General features: G+C 37.3%; 1 protein-coding gene across 4 annotated transcripts in view; it reads left to right on the plus strand.

Annotated features, from left to right (window-relative positions):
* The window catches only part of RNF220 (ring finger protein 220), a 373,167-nt gene that overhangs the window by 285,969 nt on the left and 70,778 nt on the right, over window positions 1-16,420 (plus strand). For 3 of the 4 annotated variants that reach the window (XM_063297793.1, XM_063297796.1, XM_063297797.1), the window contains 2 exons: window positions 2,288-2,409; window positions 4,300-4,432. In XM_063297793.1, the coding sequence (XP_063153863.1) occupies window positions 2,288-2,409; window positions 4,300-4,432 (255 nt within the window). The remainder of the gene's footprint in view (window positions 1-2,287; window positions 2,410-4,299; window positions 4,433-16,420) is intronic. The other variant, XM_063297794.1, reaches the window with a different exon arrangement.

The raw sequence follows: 16,420 nt of genomic DNA on the forward strand, positions 1-16,420 counted from the left end.
ATCCAATTGAAAATCTGTGGGGTGACCTGAAGAGGGCTGTGCGCAGGAGATTTCCTCACAATCTGACAGATTTGGAGCGCTTCTGCAAGGAAGAGTGGGCAAAGATTCGCAAGGCAAGATGTGCCATGCTGATAGACTCCTACCCAAAAGACTGAATGCTGTCATAAAATGAAAAGGTGCTTCAACAATGTATTAGTTTAAGGGTGTGAACACTTAAGCAACCACATTATTCTATTTTTTTTATTTTTATTTTTTCACCCTAAAAGATTTTACTTCGTTTTTCAATTGAATTGTACAGCTCGTATGTTACATTAAAGGTGGAAAAAATTCTGAAGTGATTTATCTTGATGTGATTTTTTTTAAATCTCAAAAACCTGGCATTTTAACAGGGGTGTGTAGACTTTTTATATCCACTGTAGCAACACATAACCAGTTCATGGTGTCAAAATTTGCCTGAACCTCTGTACCTTACTGATCAGTGTTTCTCTGGTATACATATTCTTAATACTTTGTGTGCATTTAGTGATGGCCAATATCAAGTAGTTGGGTACAAAGTAAGTTGTCTTGTCTGGCAGTTGTCTCCAGCCTAGGAAAAAAAGTAGTCTTCAAACATTCAGAACATTTTGAAGTTCTGTGATAGGAATAAAAAGTGCATATTCTTTGTTGGCATTTATTCTCAATTTGATAAGAGCAAAGTAGGATTTTAGGACTGAACCAAATACAAGAAATGGATGGGTTTGAAAATATACTGAGTGAAGTCTTCTTCCAAACTCTTACAGCCTATTTTAAATGTTTATTTAAACTATTAGCATTTTTCTTCATATTTCAAATTCTCTTTAAGTAGAAATGCTTGTATAACTTCGTAGGATATATAAAAATTGCTTCGAAAGAGGGTTTAATTCAGCCTTTCTCAACCTTTTGACCCTGGAGGAACCCTTGAAATATTTTTCAGGCCTTGGGGAACCCCTGCACATTCAGGCTCAGATATAGGCCAGAAGTTACAAAATTATATTCATTTCATATGTAGGCCTGTATATATGCATTAACAGTGTTCTTCAACTAAAAATAAAGAATGAAACTTACCTCTTCAATGTGAAGTTGCCTGAATTTGAAATAATTTTTTAAGTAAATCATGATCTCCCAGGGAACCCCTAGTGACCTCTCATGGAATCCTAGAGTTCCATGGAACCCTGGTTGAGAAACACTGGGTTAATTTATGTCTACTTCAACTTTAACCTGAAACCTAATTTGCTGCCATTCGCCCTATTATTCCGTGTCTCTACCCACCCACCTCCAGACAGGCAGAAATCATGCTGAGAATAGCTGTCCTAACAACCAGGAAACACACTGAGACAATGAACTGGTCTCTAATATTTATTACTAGTACTTAACAAGAATCCTAACAAACTGAAGAAGCGTGGGAAAAACCCAGACATATAACCCCCAAGGGTTAAGGCGGTCCCGATCTGTGTCTCTTTGAATGGCTGAACAGTTCCTCAGTGCTACGCATGCGCTTGACAGTCTGGATGGGAGCCCCCTGCTCGCCATCCTTCCTCATGACAATAGCAAGGGGTTTGTAGTCTCAGTGCATTCTCAGTGCATTCTCAGTGCATTCACCAGGAGTTGAACTCAGCTCAAGGTAGTCTACGTTGACTTACAGATGAAAATGAGAGATCTTTGCCTGCTACTCCTATTTGCATACTTAATTTTGTATTAATCATGCACCCTTGGCATTTGGCCATTTTGCTACCAATTTCATGCTTGATCTTGGTGCTTTGGGGGGTGGGGGCAGTAAAAGCAGGACCTTCTTGTATAATAGTTTGCAAAATGTTCCATAAGAGGGTATTCTAAAATAAATCTAGTTGGGAACCTTGAAGGCATAATGGTTAGTACTGATGACTTGTTCTGGGGTGGATCCAGGTGCTGTTTGCTTCAGTTGATATCCTGCTTTGAAGCAACTCAAAAATGGCACTAGGCTTTTTCTAGAAAGGTCAAGTGTTATAAGAGTAATAGAGCTAAGCATGCTTTCTTGAGGACAAGGAATTTGATTTGTGCTTGAGTGTGCCATGAAGATGGCAAGATGAAGAGGATTAAGTTTAGACTGCTCAAGATAAAATACAGACATGTGTGCTACTGCCTTCCTAACTACGTATATATTAAGTTGTCCCTTCCAAGTAATAGGTATGGATACTTTTGACACTGATGGAAAAGGGGCTAATCGTTTGTTGGAAAATCTTACAAATTTAACCTGTTGTATGTTTCTTCTATCTCTGCTTTCCTTGCACAGCTCGGATTGGAAAAATGAAAAGGAGGAAGCAAGACGAAGGACAGGTATGTCCCCTCTGCAGCCAGCCTCTCTCAGGATCCGAGGAGGAGAGGAATGGGCATGTCGAACAATGCCTTGCAAAGGTAGAAATGCTAAGGGATCCCTTGCTGCCTCTCCTTTCTTTCTTTCTGCACTCTGCTATGCCTGATATCTGGATAGAAATCACAGTTGCCAATTGAAGACCTTGGGCTTGAATGTTCCTTTGCAGATCTACTTGATTTCTTGCTTATCATTTTGGCAGTCTTGTTATGTTACAGCCAGTCTTCCTCACCTTTCAAATGAGAATGAATTGTAGCCTCAGTTGCTATTACAGTAGCAGTGGCAGTCAGCACCTTCCCCACTGATACTGAGATTGAGCCATTGAAATGCAGTGAGAAAATAGCTGGATTTTTGCAACAGCCTTTCTTTTTTGGAGGGATTTGGGGAGAATTTAATCATGGAAATTCTCATCCATAAAACACCTTAAACATGCAAACAGAAAGGCCCTCCAAAATTAGGATATGATCTTTCTGGTAATGTCACTATGTTCTTGGGCATCCTTCTATGGCCCTCCAGAAGCATAGGAGGCAAGTCGTGGCCTGTAGCTTTGATCACTTCAGCAATTACCTACTCCTGAGTTATAGGAGGCTTTTTCTACTTTTCCTGGAGCCTGATTATACTACACAATGGTAGTTTAACATTATTGCAGTAAAATTGAGAAATAAACATGTATTGGAGAGGAGAAATGAAGCCAGTTCTTTCTCACCCTCAAGATTATACATGTTGGCACCTAAGTGCTTCAATTTATTTAATCTTTTCTTTTAACAAAAAGTTACCACACTTACCTAGACAAGCAATATTCTAGGTTTATTGAGTTTATTGTACTTTAGATTTATTTATTTATTTATCAAATTTGTCGCCGCCCATCTCCTCTCACTAGAGGAGATTTAGTTTTCCTATAACATTTGTAGGATTTGTTAGGGTGCTCAGTAATTTCCTTGTGGAGTATAGCCTGTCATTCTGATCATGATGGATATAGCACCCAAATAGCTGACGATTGCCTGGTGTTTGTACACTTGGTCACATTGCTATTGGGGCTATTTTTGCCTAATGTTGAATTAAATTATGTCTTCAAAATCAGTACTTGGCTGTTTTCCTTACTATTCAGTATATGTAACATTGAAGCAGCCACACACATAAATAAGTGTGATAGCAGTTCATGCACACAGTAGTTATATATGAGAAGGCATTCCCAGTAATAAAAATAATCCTAAAACTTGATCCAGAATGATCAATTCTAACCCAGCAGAAACTTTTCTCCTTTTCCTGCTTTCTCATTTTTATTGGATTTGTTCATACAGTACATAACACCTAAATTAGATTGATGTGGGAAGGGTTGGTTGGTTAATGCAGTGTTTGATGCTAGCGTTTGTGGGTCCATATCTCTGAACTTAGCATGCTATGCAAATCCAGTCAGTTCTGATTTATTCAGTTAAACAAAAGATTATTTGTATTAGTCATTGTGTTTCACTTATTTATAAATTTTAGACAAGTTCTTTCTGTAGTGTAAAAGACATTTTTCTTTTTCTTCCTTCCTAAGATACACCATTATAGATTGCTTCAGCAGATAGGATGTTGGTCAGAAAGTTCTCAATTCAAATTCCAATTTGGCAATAAATTCATTGGGTGGCTTTAGGTAATCCTAGGTATTCTTTAAGTATTCTAGTCTTGAATCTCCATAGGTTCTTTTTTTTTTTTTTTTTGAACTCTCATAATGTTAAACCAACACTCTAAATTTAATGTTTAATGTGAGTAATTGTTTCTTTGGCATCTCCATAACATTTTGCCATTGCTCTTAAGTAGCTTGACCTTGCAAATTTCTCCATCACTCAGTTTTTCCTCTATAATTTACCTTGGAATAATAATCCCTACTAGGATGAATGTTATTTATTTTCCAAGATACTAAAATGATGCTTAATGTTTTATTTACTCAGAGGGAAGGGTCATGCATGATGGAGGATGACCCTGTTGACATTGAGAATGAGAATGGTAATCGCTTTGAAGAATATGAATGGTGTGGGCAGAAAAGAATACGTGCTACCACCCTCCTGGAAGGAGGGTTCAGAGGTAAATTTCCTTTCTTAGTTCTTAAAGTTCAATTACTTTAGGGGAGCTTTTTGATATTATAAAATGTACCTATTCTAGTTGAGTTAAATCTTGTAAGCTGTAACAGGCCATGTTTACTTTTCAGTGTACATTGAAGCTTGCATTTCTGCTAGTATAAAAATTATTTTTCTGCACTTAACGAAAACAGAATAAAATCGTTGGTTTTATAAATATTACTTTAATATTGAGATAACATTGCTCAAAGCTGGAGAGATATTCCCAAAGGCCAGTCAGTTTCAGCGATACTCTGCATTTTTAAAAATGGTGAAAAATGGAACTGTAAATAGCCCCAATCTAGAGTGACGAAAGCAAGTTTATCAGCTGCTGTTGATGTATGGAAGTTGACAGCTAAGTCACTTTAGCACCTGCATAAAATATTAAAGGGCCAGTTATGCATTTATCACTCCATCTTTTTTAAGACTGATAAATGAGAATTCACCAACCTGCCATACACCTCCAGCACTCCAGCCCTGAGGGCTTCCAGACAAACACATCTTATTTTTCCTCTTTCTATTTCTTCCCCTGTGACAGGAAAAATGGCTGCAAAGGAGTGAATGAGTTATGGCAAAATGTGACCTTTGTGAGTTTTATTGGTGAATGTAATTTTAACTGTGCACCTGGCTCCTTTCTCCTACTCAGCCTTTTGCTCTATGTCAGGATTGACTAAACTATAGAGAACCTTGTGATTCTGTGGAAAATGTTGCATCCTTCCTAGCAGGGAAACTGGTACACTTCTCTATCAGAGTTAAAGTTTGCAACCTGTTGTGTATAATAACTTACCCTACATTTTAATTTGAAATATCCAAAGAGAAAAATCAGTGGTGCAAATAGGTTTCAAAATTGAATCAATTATTTGGAGTTACAAAGGATGCTTATAGGCATCTATTCCTAACCATGATGATGCCGAAATGATAAAACATGAGTAGTGATACCATGATGTAAGCTCTGCACTTTTGTATATGCATTGCAGTGTTGTATGTAAGGGACAGCATTTGCATCACTTGCCCCCTCCCTTCCCCTCCCCAGCCTCTGGGCACCTATGATAGTGTTCCCTTTTTCAAGTTTCCTTCGCACTTTTCTGTATGGATAAATTATGGCTAAAGCAGATGGGTCAGAATTCAGCCATTTTTTTTGGACTATTCATGTCTTCTTATCCAGTGATCTAATGATTTGTTTCTATCAGATACCCTAATGTTATTTTCTGCAGCATCATAAACCAGCATTGGTAAATCTTCCCATCGAACTTTCTGTCACTGTCATCTCATGGATTTCCTGCATCTATTTCAGACTTCCTATCCAGCTAATGCAAGATCTTTATTTTTTGGTAGATAAGACTACCCTGCAATTAGTGTAGAAAATCCAGGAAGGTAACTTAAGTTGTATCACTATAATTTAGAATTTTAGAATTTTCCATGCTGTTTCTATCCTTTTTCAAATAATTTACAGTACTATAGTGGCTCAACCATTTGCTAGGAAACAACAGTTTGATAATCCCCTTTCTTTTAATGTTAAGAGAAAAAAGATATATTTAAAATAACATTCACTTCCTGAGTTTCTTCATATCCTCCTGCATATTCTTCACAGTATTTTCACTGTCCTGTGCAGCTTTTTGATGTTTCCAAGCTCTTATCTTAACAGATTCAAGAGGCAATATGGTACTGAGTTTTGTACTTAAAATATTATAAGTTGTTGCTAAAACATATACTTCCAAATCCCCCTTGAACTGGGTATTCCATGTTAGATACCTTTTAAGAGTGAAAACCTACATTTACATCCCACTGTTAAGATGAACATTAATATCTTATTTAAACCTGATTGAATGCTAGTTCTTTCTTAGTAGTATAGTTTACACTTTGTGTTAATCTGTAGTTTGTTTATACTGTCATTTGCTGATCACATTGACTAGGGTTCCCTTAGAAAGATGAGAAATCCAAACATGTGGCTTATTAAATTATTAAAACAAACCATGGCTCAGTAAAATGTATAAACCCATCCACTATGCATCTGTATAAATCTTTATATTGGGAGAGGTACAGCTAGATGGACTGTAAGGGTGAAATAGTGAGTTGCAGCTCATGCAGTTTGTGAATGTCCTTTACCATACCATCTTACTCTTTTCACAATCTTGGCAGGTTAGTGCTGTCTTTTTTCCCTGTCGTTGTTTAGCTCAATATTTTCTAAAATTCTGATGAGGCACATTTTTCTGATTTAAAAAAATGACAATCTTTTTTTTTTAATTTTACAATACACACAAACACACAGAGAGAGAGACGTGTGTGTGTGTGTGTATGAAAAACCTATGATTGTATGAAGGGGAGCTGTTGCTCTCCCTGCAGGTCAGATTCATTTGTGTTCCAGTTTGGAGTGTTAGGTCCACTGCAGCAGCAAATACTATCTTTGCTGAAGGATGCAGATTTACTTAGTGCTTGAAAAGTTCTTTGTAGACTCCCCAGTCAGTGGAACAAATGCACCTGTTGGGCTTCTATATCTGCTATGTTTTGTGGAGGGTTATCTCCTATTATATATGTCTAAAGTTCCACGTTGCATTCTACTCCTGAACCAGAAGCATTGAATTTTTACTGTCTTAATTTATGTTAATTTCCATTTATTTGTAACAATTCCTCAGTTGTTTTCAAGAACAGCTGTTCATTTTCATTAGGTGTTTACACTGTGGGGTTATCCTTTTAAAGAATTACAGAGTGAGGTTCAAAAAATTCCCTTCAGAAGCTTAGCATTTTTTAACATGTCTGCTACTTGAAAGAGTGAGTGGGAGGGAGAAGGATGACAAAAGTGCTTTATCTGAAAAGAATCATATTGGCTTTGTGCTGATAGAGGTTGCTGTCATCTCTTAAATGGCTTAGTGCAGTCAAAAGGCGAGCAGACTTAAAACAGTGTCTTACATGAGGATCGATGGAGGAAACATGATGGCAGTAACTGTGAGGGAAAAAGGGTAAAGGCAGGAGAGATAACAGTAATGATTGCATGGAGGGGAGCTGGAAGCAGGCTTGTTCTTTGTGGCAGCCTGGCTTGAAAGGAGCCTGAGCCAGTTGGTTCCCAAATGTGGCTGCCTCTCTATGTCTAATCCCCCTGCCCTCCCCCTGTTGTCTCAATTGGGCTACTTCATTCAAGGCCTACGAGGTTATCTTTCTGGATATGTCAGTATTACTTTTATGAGAGTTTTGGTCAAAGAGTGTCTTGTGTCATTCCTTTAGCCAAAGTAAGTAAGTGGGAAGGGAGGGAGCAGTGCTTCTGAATGGCATAGGGGAAGAGCCATCTACAGCTGGGGGGAGGGAATGGTATGTCAGTTTATCGATTGCACCTTAGCCAGGAGAGCTGCAGGCATAGCTCTGTGGGCACGAGCAGCAACACTCCTAATGTGATTGAAAGGCAGTTAAAATGGCGGTGACCTTTTCAGGGGGAATTAGATTGCCTGCCAAGAGTGGTTAGAGGGAGTGATAACGCCAGCTTGAGGAAGCTGTCCAGGCAACTTCAGAGAGAGAGGGAGGGAGACAGACAGACAGGAAAAGCAAGCAAGCAGCAGCGTCCCATTTAAACTCTGAGCCCTGCTGTCTGATAGAGCTGAGATTGCTGCCCTCTCCAGATATGAAAGGGTTGGAGAATGTAGTTAAGTTGTCTTTCTTTGCCTTTCCCATACTGAATCTTTAAGTATGATAACAACTGGTCAACTGTCTGTTCACTTGACATTCTTGGCAATTTCACTTGCTTTGAAATATTCATCAAGACAATGTGTAAGGCTTTTTAAAAGAGTGATTAACAGAAAGCTAAGATGAGCTCTACAGGAAAATCTTATTTGAAGATCTTTCTTTTATAAGCAGCCTAGTATAACATTGTACGTTAGTTTGAAGGTGCTGATGTCCCTGCTGACAAAGAAGCCTTTCCTTTCCTGGTGTTCCATATTTCTTTGCAGGAAAGAGTACCAGCCACCAGGGAGCCTTTTAAATAGTGTATCTCTGAATTCCAGATGCTGGAGGTGGGAAAATGGTTGCCATTATGCCTTCCTTCTAGTTTCTTATACATATCTCCTGGTTCCTGGATGCTGAACTCATTGGACTGATAATCTGATCAGCAGGCTTCTTCTTAATTTGCCAAGTGGAAGACCAGCACAGGACCCTAATTTTCTACTGCAGCAAAATACTTCATGGTTTCATCTGCACTGGTTATGACTGTTTGAGAATCAGACTGATTAAAATATAAATGCCAGGCATTTCCAGCAGATGGCTGTCATCCAACTGGTGGTTTGCAGCTAATTGAAATGCTTTTTGGTGTGGGCACTGATGTCACAGTATGCTTGCTGCAAAGTAAACCGTGTAAGTGGCGTCAGCTATAGCAATTCTTCCTTTTATATATGTATGGAAACTAGAAGCACTGTAAATATTTTATGAGAAATGGTAGAGCTCTCTCCCTGTAATCCAGGAAACAAAGCATCATGACACATTCAGTGTAAACATCTGACTTTGTCATGCCAATATGAGAATGGATTTGTCCTTTCTCATACTTCTGAGACAATGGCATAAAGAATAATATGTTCCTATTCCTTACCCACATTTATGGCATAAATTATGATATCATTGTTTCATTTCTGGAACATCAGAAGCCAGGAAGATAGCTTTGCAGACTGTTCTACATGAAGCTATGAGGCCTGTGTCTGATTTTATTAATTTGTGATTTTATTAATTTATTAGTTGGATTTTATTAGCTTGTGTTGTTATTTAAGGTCATACCAAAGAGTGCTGACTAGTGATATTCCTGCAAGCTATAAAGAGATTTCAGGGAACCAGTAAGAAAATAAAAGGAATCTCTAGTATGTACAGATCCTTTCAATAAATTTTTAATTAATTTTTGATATTCGTAGTTCTCAATTGAACTACTTCGAACTTGACAATAGGAAGTGAGCTTGAAAGAACTGCCAGCAGAGTAACTTAAGATAGCTTCACAATTCCTTAACTACTTTTCCTCCAAGTTAGAAGATTTCTTCTGTGAGAGACTGTTCGTCAGTTCAATGTTTATTGTTGTCTACAACTGTCTGCTTCTCCTGCTTTTAATCATTTGCATTTTTAAAGTTTACAGCCAAAAATGTAAAATACAACTAAAAGCCACTTAAAACAAATCTTGTAGTTTTCAGCCTCTACAGATACTTATAGTTTTCAAGAATCTACAGATTCTTGTAGTCTTCATATTGTATGAATATGCATATACAGTACTTGGTTTTCATAGTTTCCTTATCATGTATCTGAGAGAAGTATAAAAATACTATCAAGTTCAATTTTATCCTCTCAGAAATCATTTTAATGTGTGATTGTTTATGTATTTATCTTGTTAAAATTATATACAAAGCTAAATATTATATTTACCTTAGTATATAATATATTGTTGAATCAGTTACATACCTTGGGATGAATAATCTTGTTTACTTTCAGTGTTAAGAGCTATTTGGGATTCGGATACCATGCAGCAATGTTCTACATCATTTCTACTTAACTACTTTGTGGTGCATTGATCTGAATTGTGTGGATTTGTATTTTAACCTTTTTTGTATATTTTCCACAAAAAATAAGAAAATTCATGCACCTAGAAAATGTGTATCTACACAGACAATAAATTGAATTGTAATACTTACCTATATATATATTTGGTATAATTAATATTATAATTGAAACAGAATTTAGAAGCAGTTTTTCTTTGGTAAGCAGTAATGAATAAAATATGTAAATTTCTCAACATATAGCACAAGTTACTTTTGAATAAATGAAACACATTTTGGAAGAAATCAAGATAATTTCTTAATTGCACAGCAAGCAGAATAAATAATCCAGGAGATGGAGATATAAATTTGACTAAAGTTTACCTTACCCGAGGAACAGTTTAAGAACAGTAGAATTCTGCTCTTCTATAACTTTTGAATCTTTGCAATTGTTATATAAGAGTTATAAGTAACATACATTTGTTTATAAATATAAATGTTATATTCAGAGGTGTGTACTAGAATGTCCATTGTGATGGACTTTATGATGTCCACTGTGCCTGTATCCTACCAAAGTAATCTTGAAAATGACCAAAATTCTGTGAGATCACCACTTCTTGTAGGATGTTGGCTTTTCCATATGTCATCTTCCAAAATATCAGTATTGCCCAAGGCAAAATCCAATGACAATTTCCTTTCCTTTCATAGAACTGAAAAGGCTACTGTCTCATGCATTATATGATAGGATCTCATAAGGAAGCAGCCTGGGCATGAGATCAGGATCAAGGCTCTTAAATTTTCATATTAAACTGCAATGCAGACCTGTTATTCTGATCATGTGGGAAGAGAACAGTTGTTTTCCATTGAATATAATGGTGCAGCTCTTCAAGAACGTATAATGAGGCCTTCTTATGTCGCCTTTCTCAACCAATGTTTTTAGCGTTCACTGTTCGCTTATTACCCTTCTTTCTATATGCTTCTTAACAAGTACAAGAAGAAGCATAATTTCAAAAGTAATCTCCAGCCATGATCTTCCAAAAGTGAGAAAATTGCCTTCAAAAATTGAGGAAAATGCCTTATAGAGAGATAGCTTTCATATAAACAGCACAGTCTTCATGCGGATGTATGTCTTGAACTTAATGCTTGCAGTTTCTATATATCCATAAAAAAGATAAATGTTTGTGTTTTTTTAATTAAAATTAAGTGTGGCATTTTATTGTTATGAAACCTTTGTGAGGTAGATTAGACGAAGATTCAGTGATTTGTTTAGGGCTAACGCACATTTTACAGCGTGTAAGGATTTGAGCTAGAGTTCCCTATGTAATAATTTTGTGATGTCTAGAAATTTAAGTGTAAATAATTAAACATACCTTTATGGTAAACAACTTAGTTTTTAAAATAGCAGATGAGCATAAAAGGCAGAACTTCATTCTAAAATATTCACCATTCCACTAAAGTATCTTGACTTACTGAGAATGTGGACAGAAACTGCACATTACTCTCATAGCAAACGTGAACAGCCAGGAAAAGAATGTACCATTTATGCCCTTACTAGTTAAGTGCTTTTCCACATCAATAGTTCCCTGCCTGTAGAAAGTTGAGGGGGGAAAAGTCTTGTCTTACCTTTTCCCCTGATATTTTAATTGTGCTCTGTACAGAAAGTCATTTTTGTTTTACTTAGGGAAGATTTTTTTAAAATATCACCATTTACAGAAGAGTGGATTCAGATTGGTCTGTTCCTGGGTGGTAATAAATATTCCCTTCCCACTTCTTCAAAACTTTCTTCACTGTGCTAGGTAGCACTAAAGATTGAGATTGGGATATGGTTCAGATACACAGACACTTCCATAATCATAATTCATCTGTTATCAAATCCAATCAGATAGGAATGAAGATATGACCAGGAGGTTGAGCTAGATGACCTCTGTGACCCCTTCCAACTCTGTTATTCTAGCAAAAAAAAAACTCTGGTAGAGGAATGGCTTAGAAAGTTGAGATACCCATTTTAAATATACATTTTATCTGTTACTAAACTGGCAGGAGGTGTTTAACTACATTTGGCATTTGCAGCATTCTTGTGATAATTGTGTGTGCAAATGCTCCTATTTTTAGTATGAAGGTTGCAGATTCTAATTCAGTTATTTTCCCCCCCAAGCCATCTGCCCCGAACACAGCCTCTCTCCTGGGCTTTGGAGTTGCCTTTCAACCAAATTATTGATTGAGGCTAGTTTAATAACATTTTAAAATACAGTTGTTATGCTGGGATAGTGTTCTTGTTCTTGTTTTCTGTTTCACCAAAAAGAAGTGTGGCTCCTCTATGACTTGAAGCTGCTACTTGTCTTCGCATGTCGTCTCTTGCACCAGGCGGTGAAACGCATTATTGAATAGTGCCCAGAAGGTGATTAATTGCATTTGACACACGCCAACTCCTTGCCTCCACACTGGATAATTGCATTGTCAACTATTCAGCAAAGTGGCAGGTGACACTGTTGCCAAATTGATTGTCTTAGCATTGAAGCTCCTAAGACTGTCAGCTTTCCAATCGATAGCGTTTACACAAGACACCGTGACTGCATCTGTAACTAATTTCAGTTTGAAACTGGCAAGACAGTGAGCTTGCCCCTATTTTCTGGCTTCATGTATTTAGTCACTTGTTTCCTTTACTTGTACTTCAGAGTTTATCTCAACTCACTGCCACTTCTTCCTTGGAAAGTGTATTCCCTTTTTATTCCCATGTAACAGGTAAAGAAAACAGGGATATGTGCTGCTGACTCAAAAGCAGGAAGTGTTTCTACAGATGGCTAATTGGTGGCCCCAGTTTTTACAATCAGTTGTTTAATTAGTTGATTAATTACTAGTTTTCTTTCATCTTCATGACTTTGATGACATAAAGGCTTGTTTTATGAAATGTAGACCCACAGTCTCTCTAGCAAGTTTGAATGCATTGTTTAAAGAGCAGTGGTACTACTGCTACCATTGAGATCTGTAAACCAGGACACTGCTTTGGATTGCTTACCGAGCTTCCTGTTTCATGCTCTGCTGCTTTAGAAAAATCCTCCTCTCAGCTTTTCTACCTTCTCTATTATTGGCTGAATTGCAATGCAACCCTGATCTCTGTCAGTGGTGCTTATTGATCCAGTGATGTGACCCTCTTTAGTAATTCAAGATTACTCTAATTCCTTCTTTCCTTTTTTTGCTTCCATTTTTTCCTCATGGGAAGAATGAGCCACCTTCATGGAAATTTCACCAGTAGCCTCTGCTTGCATATTTCCTTTGTGATGACAGTCTGCTCTGTAACAAGCATAGAAATGTTTGAGTGTCTGCTGGTGAATATTGGCCTGGGAGAGGACTGGAGGAATTGCCATTGCAGTTTGGATACGGGTTTCTCTTTTCAGATGCATCTGAAGTGGGATGGAGGCACAAAGGAACCTCATGCCTTCCAGTTACCAAAGTTGTGAGATTCTGCTGAGAGGAACATAACTTGGTATGCAACACTACAGTAAATAAATAATGGCCATAACATTATACAGCCTTGGTTTTAGATTGTTTTGGTGACTGGAAGCAGTCATGACAAGGTCTTTCAAGGTTTTCTCTGAGCATGAAAAGTAGTATTTCAGTGATACCTCAATTTAGTAATTCACACGCATGATCCTCCAGTATTGAGGACTTACCTGCCTTTTCTTCTAAATGTTGAGATCCAGTCTAGTGGCTGCTTACAGCTAGGAGAAACTGGACTTTCCTGTCTCTCTCTGACTCTGGTTAAGTTGATTTTCAGTGGTGCCATCAAAATTACTAATGTAACTCTTGCTTACCTGATTATTTATATACAGCATTTAATAACTTATTTCAAAGCCTGATTAGAAATGATTTTTTTCCATTTTCCCCCCAAACCACATCCATATCATTATGTATACTTGGTGCTAGCTTGTTTCTTCAGCTGCTGAAATATCCCACACGTTGTTGCCAGGCATTGTTCCCAAGAAATGGGTGAGAGTCCTGGCCGCACTAGAGCACTTTTATTCATGTGTCTGTTTTTCTTTGGGGTTGAATATCTTTCTCACAGAAACCAGAAGGTTGTCAGTTTGGATGGAGAAAATAGGTGCTCCTCAAATGTCTGATGTATACTGCTAGGAAAACAGTTAGCAAAATCTGGTATTTAAAGGGGAAAAAATCTTTAACAGAATACTATTTTCATCAAAATTGTATAAACTGACTACCAAATATGGTAAACGCTCATTTTACTTTTAGTTGTTGAAATCTTTTCAAGCCTGTTCAGTAAAAAAGTAAAATTGGGTAGAGTTATTGACAGGGAAACAAGAACTCCTTAGTGTGCCTTATGCTGTCTAGGAGATGGGCAGTCAAGAAATATATACTGTAAGCAGATTAACTCGTCTACTCAGCATTGGAAGACTGCCACAGGATCTTCTGGCAGGCATTACCTTATGTATTAGCTATTTACTGATTTTTGCAAATTGTAACCTGTTGGTTTGCTTTTTTAAAAAAAGCTACCTTTTTAAGTGACTTACAATTTGCAATTAACAACAGCATCCACAAATGATAACTAGTTACAGGTAAATATTAGTACTAAATTCAACTGAAAATAATCAGGTGTGAGCAGATCTGGAATAACAGTAATGGAGAGCAAATAGTTGATCCATAACAGTCCAGATGGTTACTTTCTGAAGCTAATGTATGTTACACACACCATGTATTAACCCAGCAGTTGTTTCTTGCTGCTGTCAGTTGGACAAATAGGAGGTTTGTCAGTTCTGTTCATAAATGCTTTTGCTAAGAAAAGAATTAGGTGCTTTAATTTTATTCAGTTTTAAAATTAGATTATGAGGCCATGAATTGCTGGCACAAATAATCAACCCAATTAAGGATGCAGTTGGTACCTTCACATTTCTGTCTTTTTCTTTGTGACTGATTGCAAGAGAAACTGCTTTTTTTCATCAAGGCATTATTCATGTTGTTTGCTCTCTTCACAGTGAAGTATTATCCATACACCCTTTGTTCTATAAGCCTAACCATGCAAGGTGCATTATTTCTTTTATTTCATGTTACCATCTGTGTATGAATGTAGTACAGGTACAAGTGCTCTTCCAACAAAAAGTTCAGGATTTTGTGAGAGCATTGGGTGGGAAGTCCACCTTTTAAATGAAGTTATTTCTACCATTAAATATACAACTCATATAAGGGGGAAAGTTTCAACAGTAAGGAGATTACTTCCTAGGGCAACATATGGGGCTCTTTACCACATTTTGTAATTAGTTTCCTGGTGGCTGAAGTGAATGAAAAAATAATAATAAAATCTAAAATTGTAGGCAGTAACAGTAGGAAAAAAGCAGTTTCCTTTTTCTGGAAAAAGAAAAAAAAATGCTATATATTCTTCAAGAGGCTGACTGCCCTAGTTATCTTTGTTGGTTATTATTAATTTATTTTTAAACCCATCATACCCATAGTCGCAAATATGGACTATTGATGCCCTTCTGTTTAGCTTATGGATCTCTTGTGTACTCTCTAATTATCGAATAGCCTTTATAGCAGAGAGTAGGTCAGTGTCTCCTGTTTACTTTCCCCAAACTTCAGTAACACTTGAGTCATATTTTGTAGCTTGCCCACTCATACATAAGTGATGTGCAAGCAGATACCAGAAAAAAATATAAATGAGAAAATCATTTTTAAACTGGGTCTTTGGAGAAGGGAACTGTACAGTTTAAAGTTGCCTTGTAGATTGTGTGCGGTAAGCCTCCTTGCTCTTTGTAAAGCACCTGCATTTATATCTCAGTTGGAATGTTTATTGTTTTGAACTCTTAAAATGTTTGGTATTAACTCATTTTTTGGAGCCAGGGTCAGCTGCTTCAAAATCAGACTGAGCAGAGCTATGAGCACAGTGCTGGAGGGCAGCTGTGCTCTCAGAGTAAGTGATCCTGATTTGTATATTCTGACTGATGAGAGAGTTTGTCTCCCAGACTGTCACAGGATTTATGGAAGTGCCACTCAGTACTGGTGCTGGACTTGCCTGTCGAGCAACTGCCTACAAGAACAATGGGATCAGAAACAGAGTGATAACTTTGTTTTTCTTGGTTTAATAGTCCCAGAATCTGACCTGTGTATTATTGCTTGTTTGTTTGGACCTTGAAAGAGGCGTTTTGGATTAAGGATGCCAGAGAATAGTGCCCTTTAGTTCATTGGGTTGGTTTTATTACTAAGGATGACTTGTATACAGGTAAAATCTTGCAGGCTAGAAGCATAAACCAGTAAAAATGCTTTACCTGTGTAAATATACAGGTGTTATTATCTTGTCGTTAAGTCGTGTCCAACCCTTCGTGACCCCATGGACCATAGCACACCAGGCCTTCCTGTCCTCCACTGTCTCCCAGAGTTTACTCAGATTCATGTTCATTGCATCGGTGACACTATCTAACCATCTCATCCTCTGCCGTCCCCTTCTCCTTTTGCCTTCA

This window comes from Candoia aspera, chromosome 3 (genome assembly GCF_035149785.1).
Source record: "Candoia aspera isolate rCanAsp1 chromosome 3, rCanAsp1.hap2, whole genome shotgun sequence".
NCBI classification, from domain to species: Eukaryota; Metazoa; Chordata; class Lepidosauria; order Squamata; family Boidae; genus Candoia; species Candoia aspera.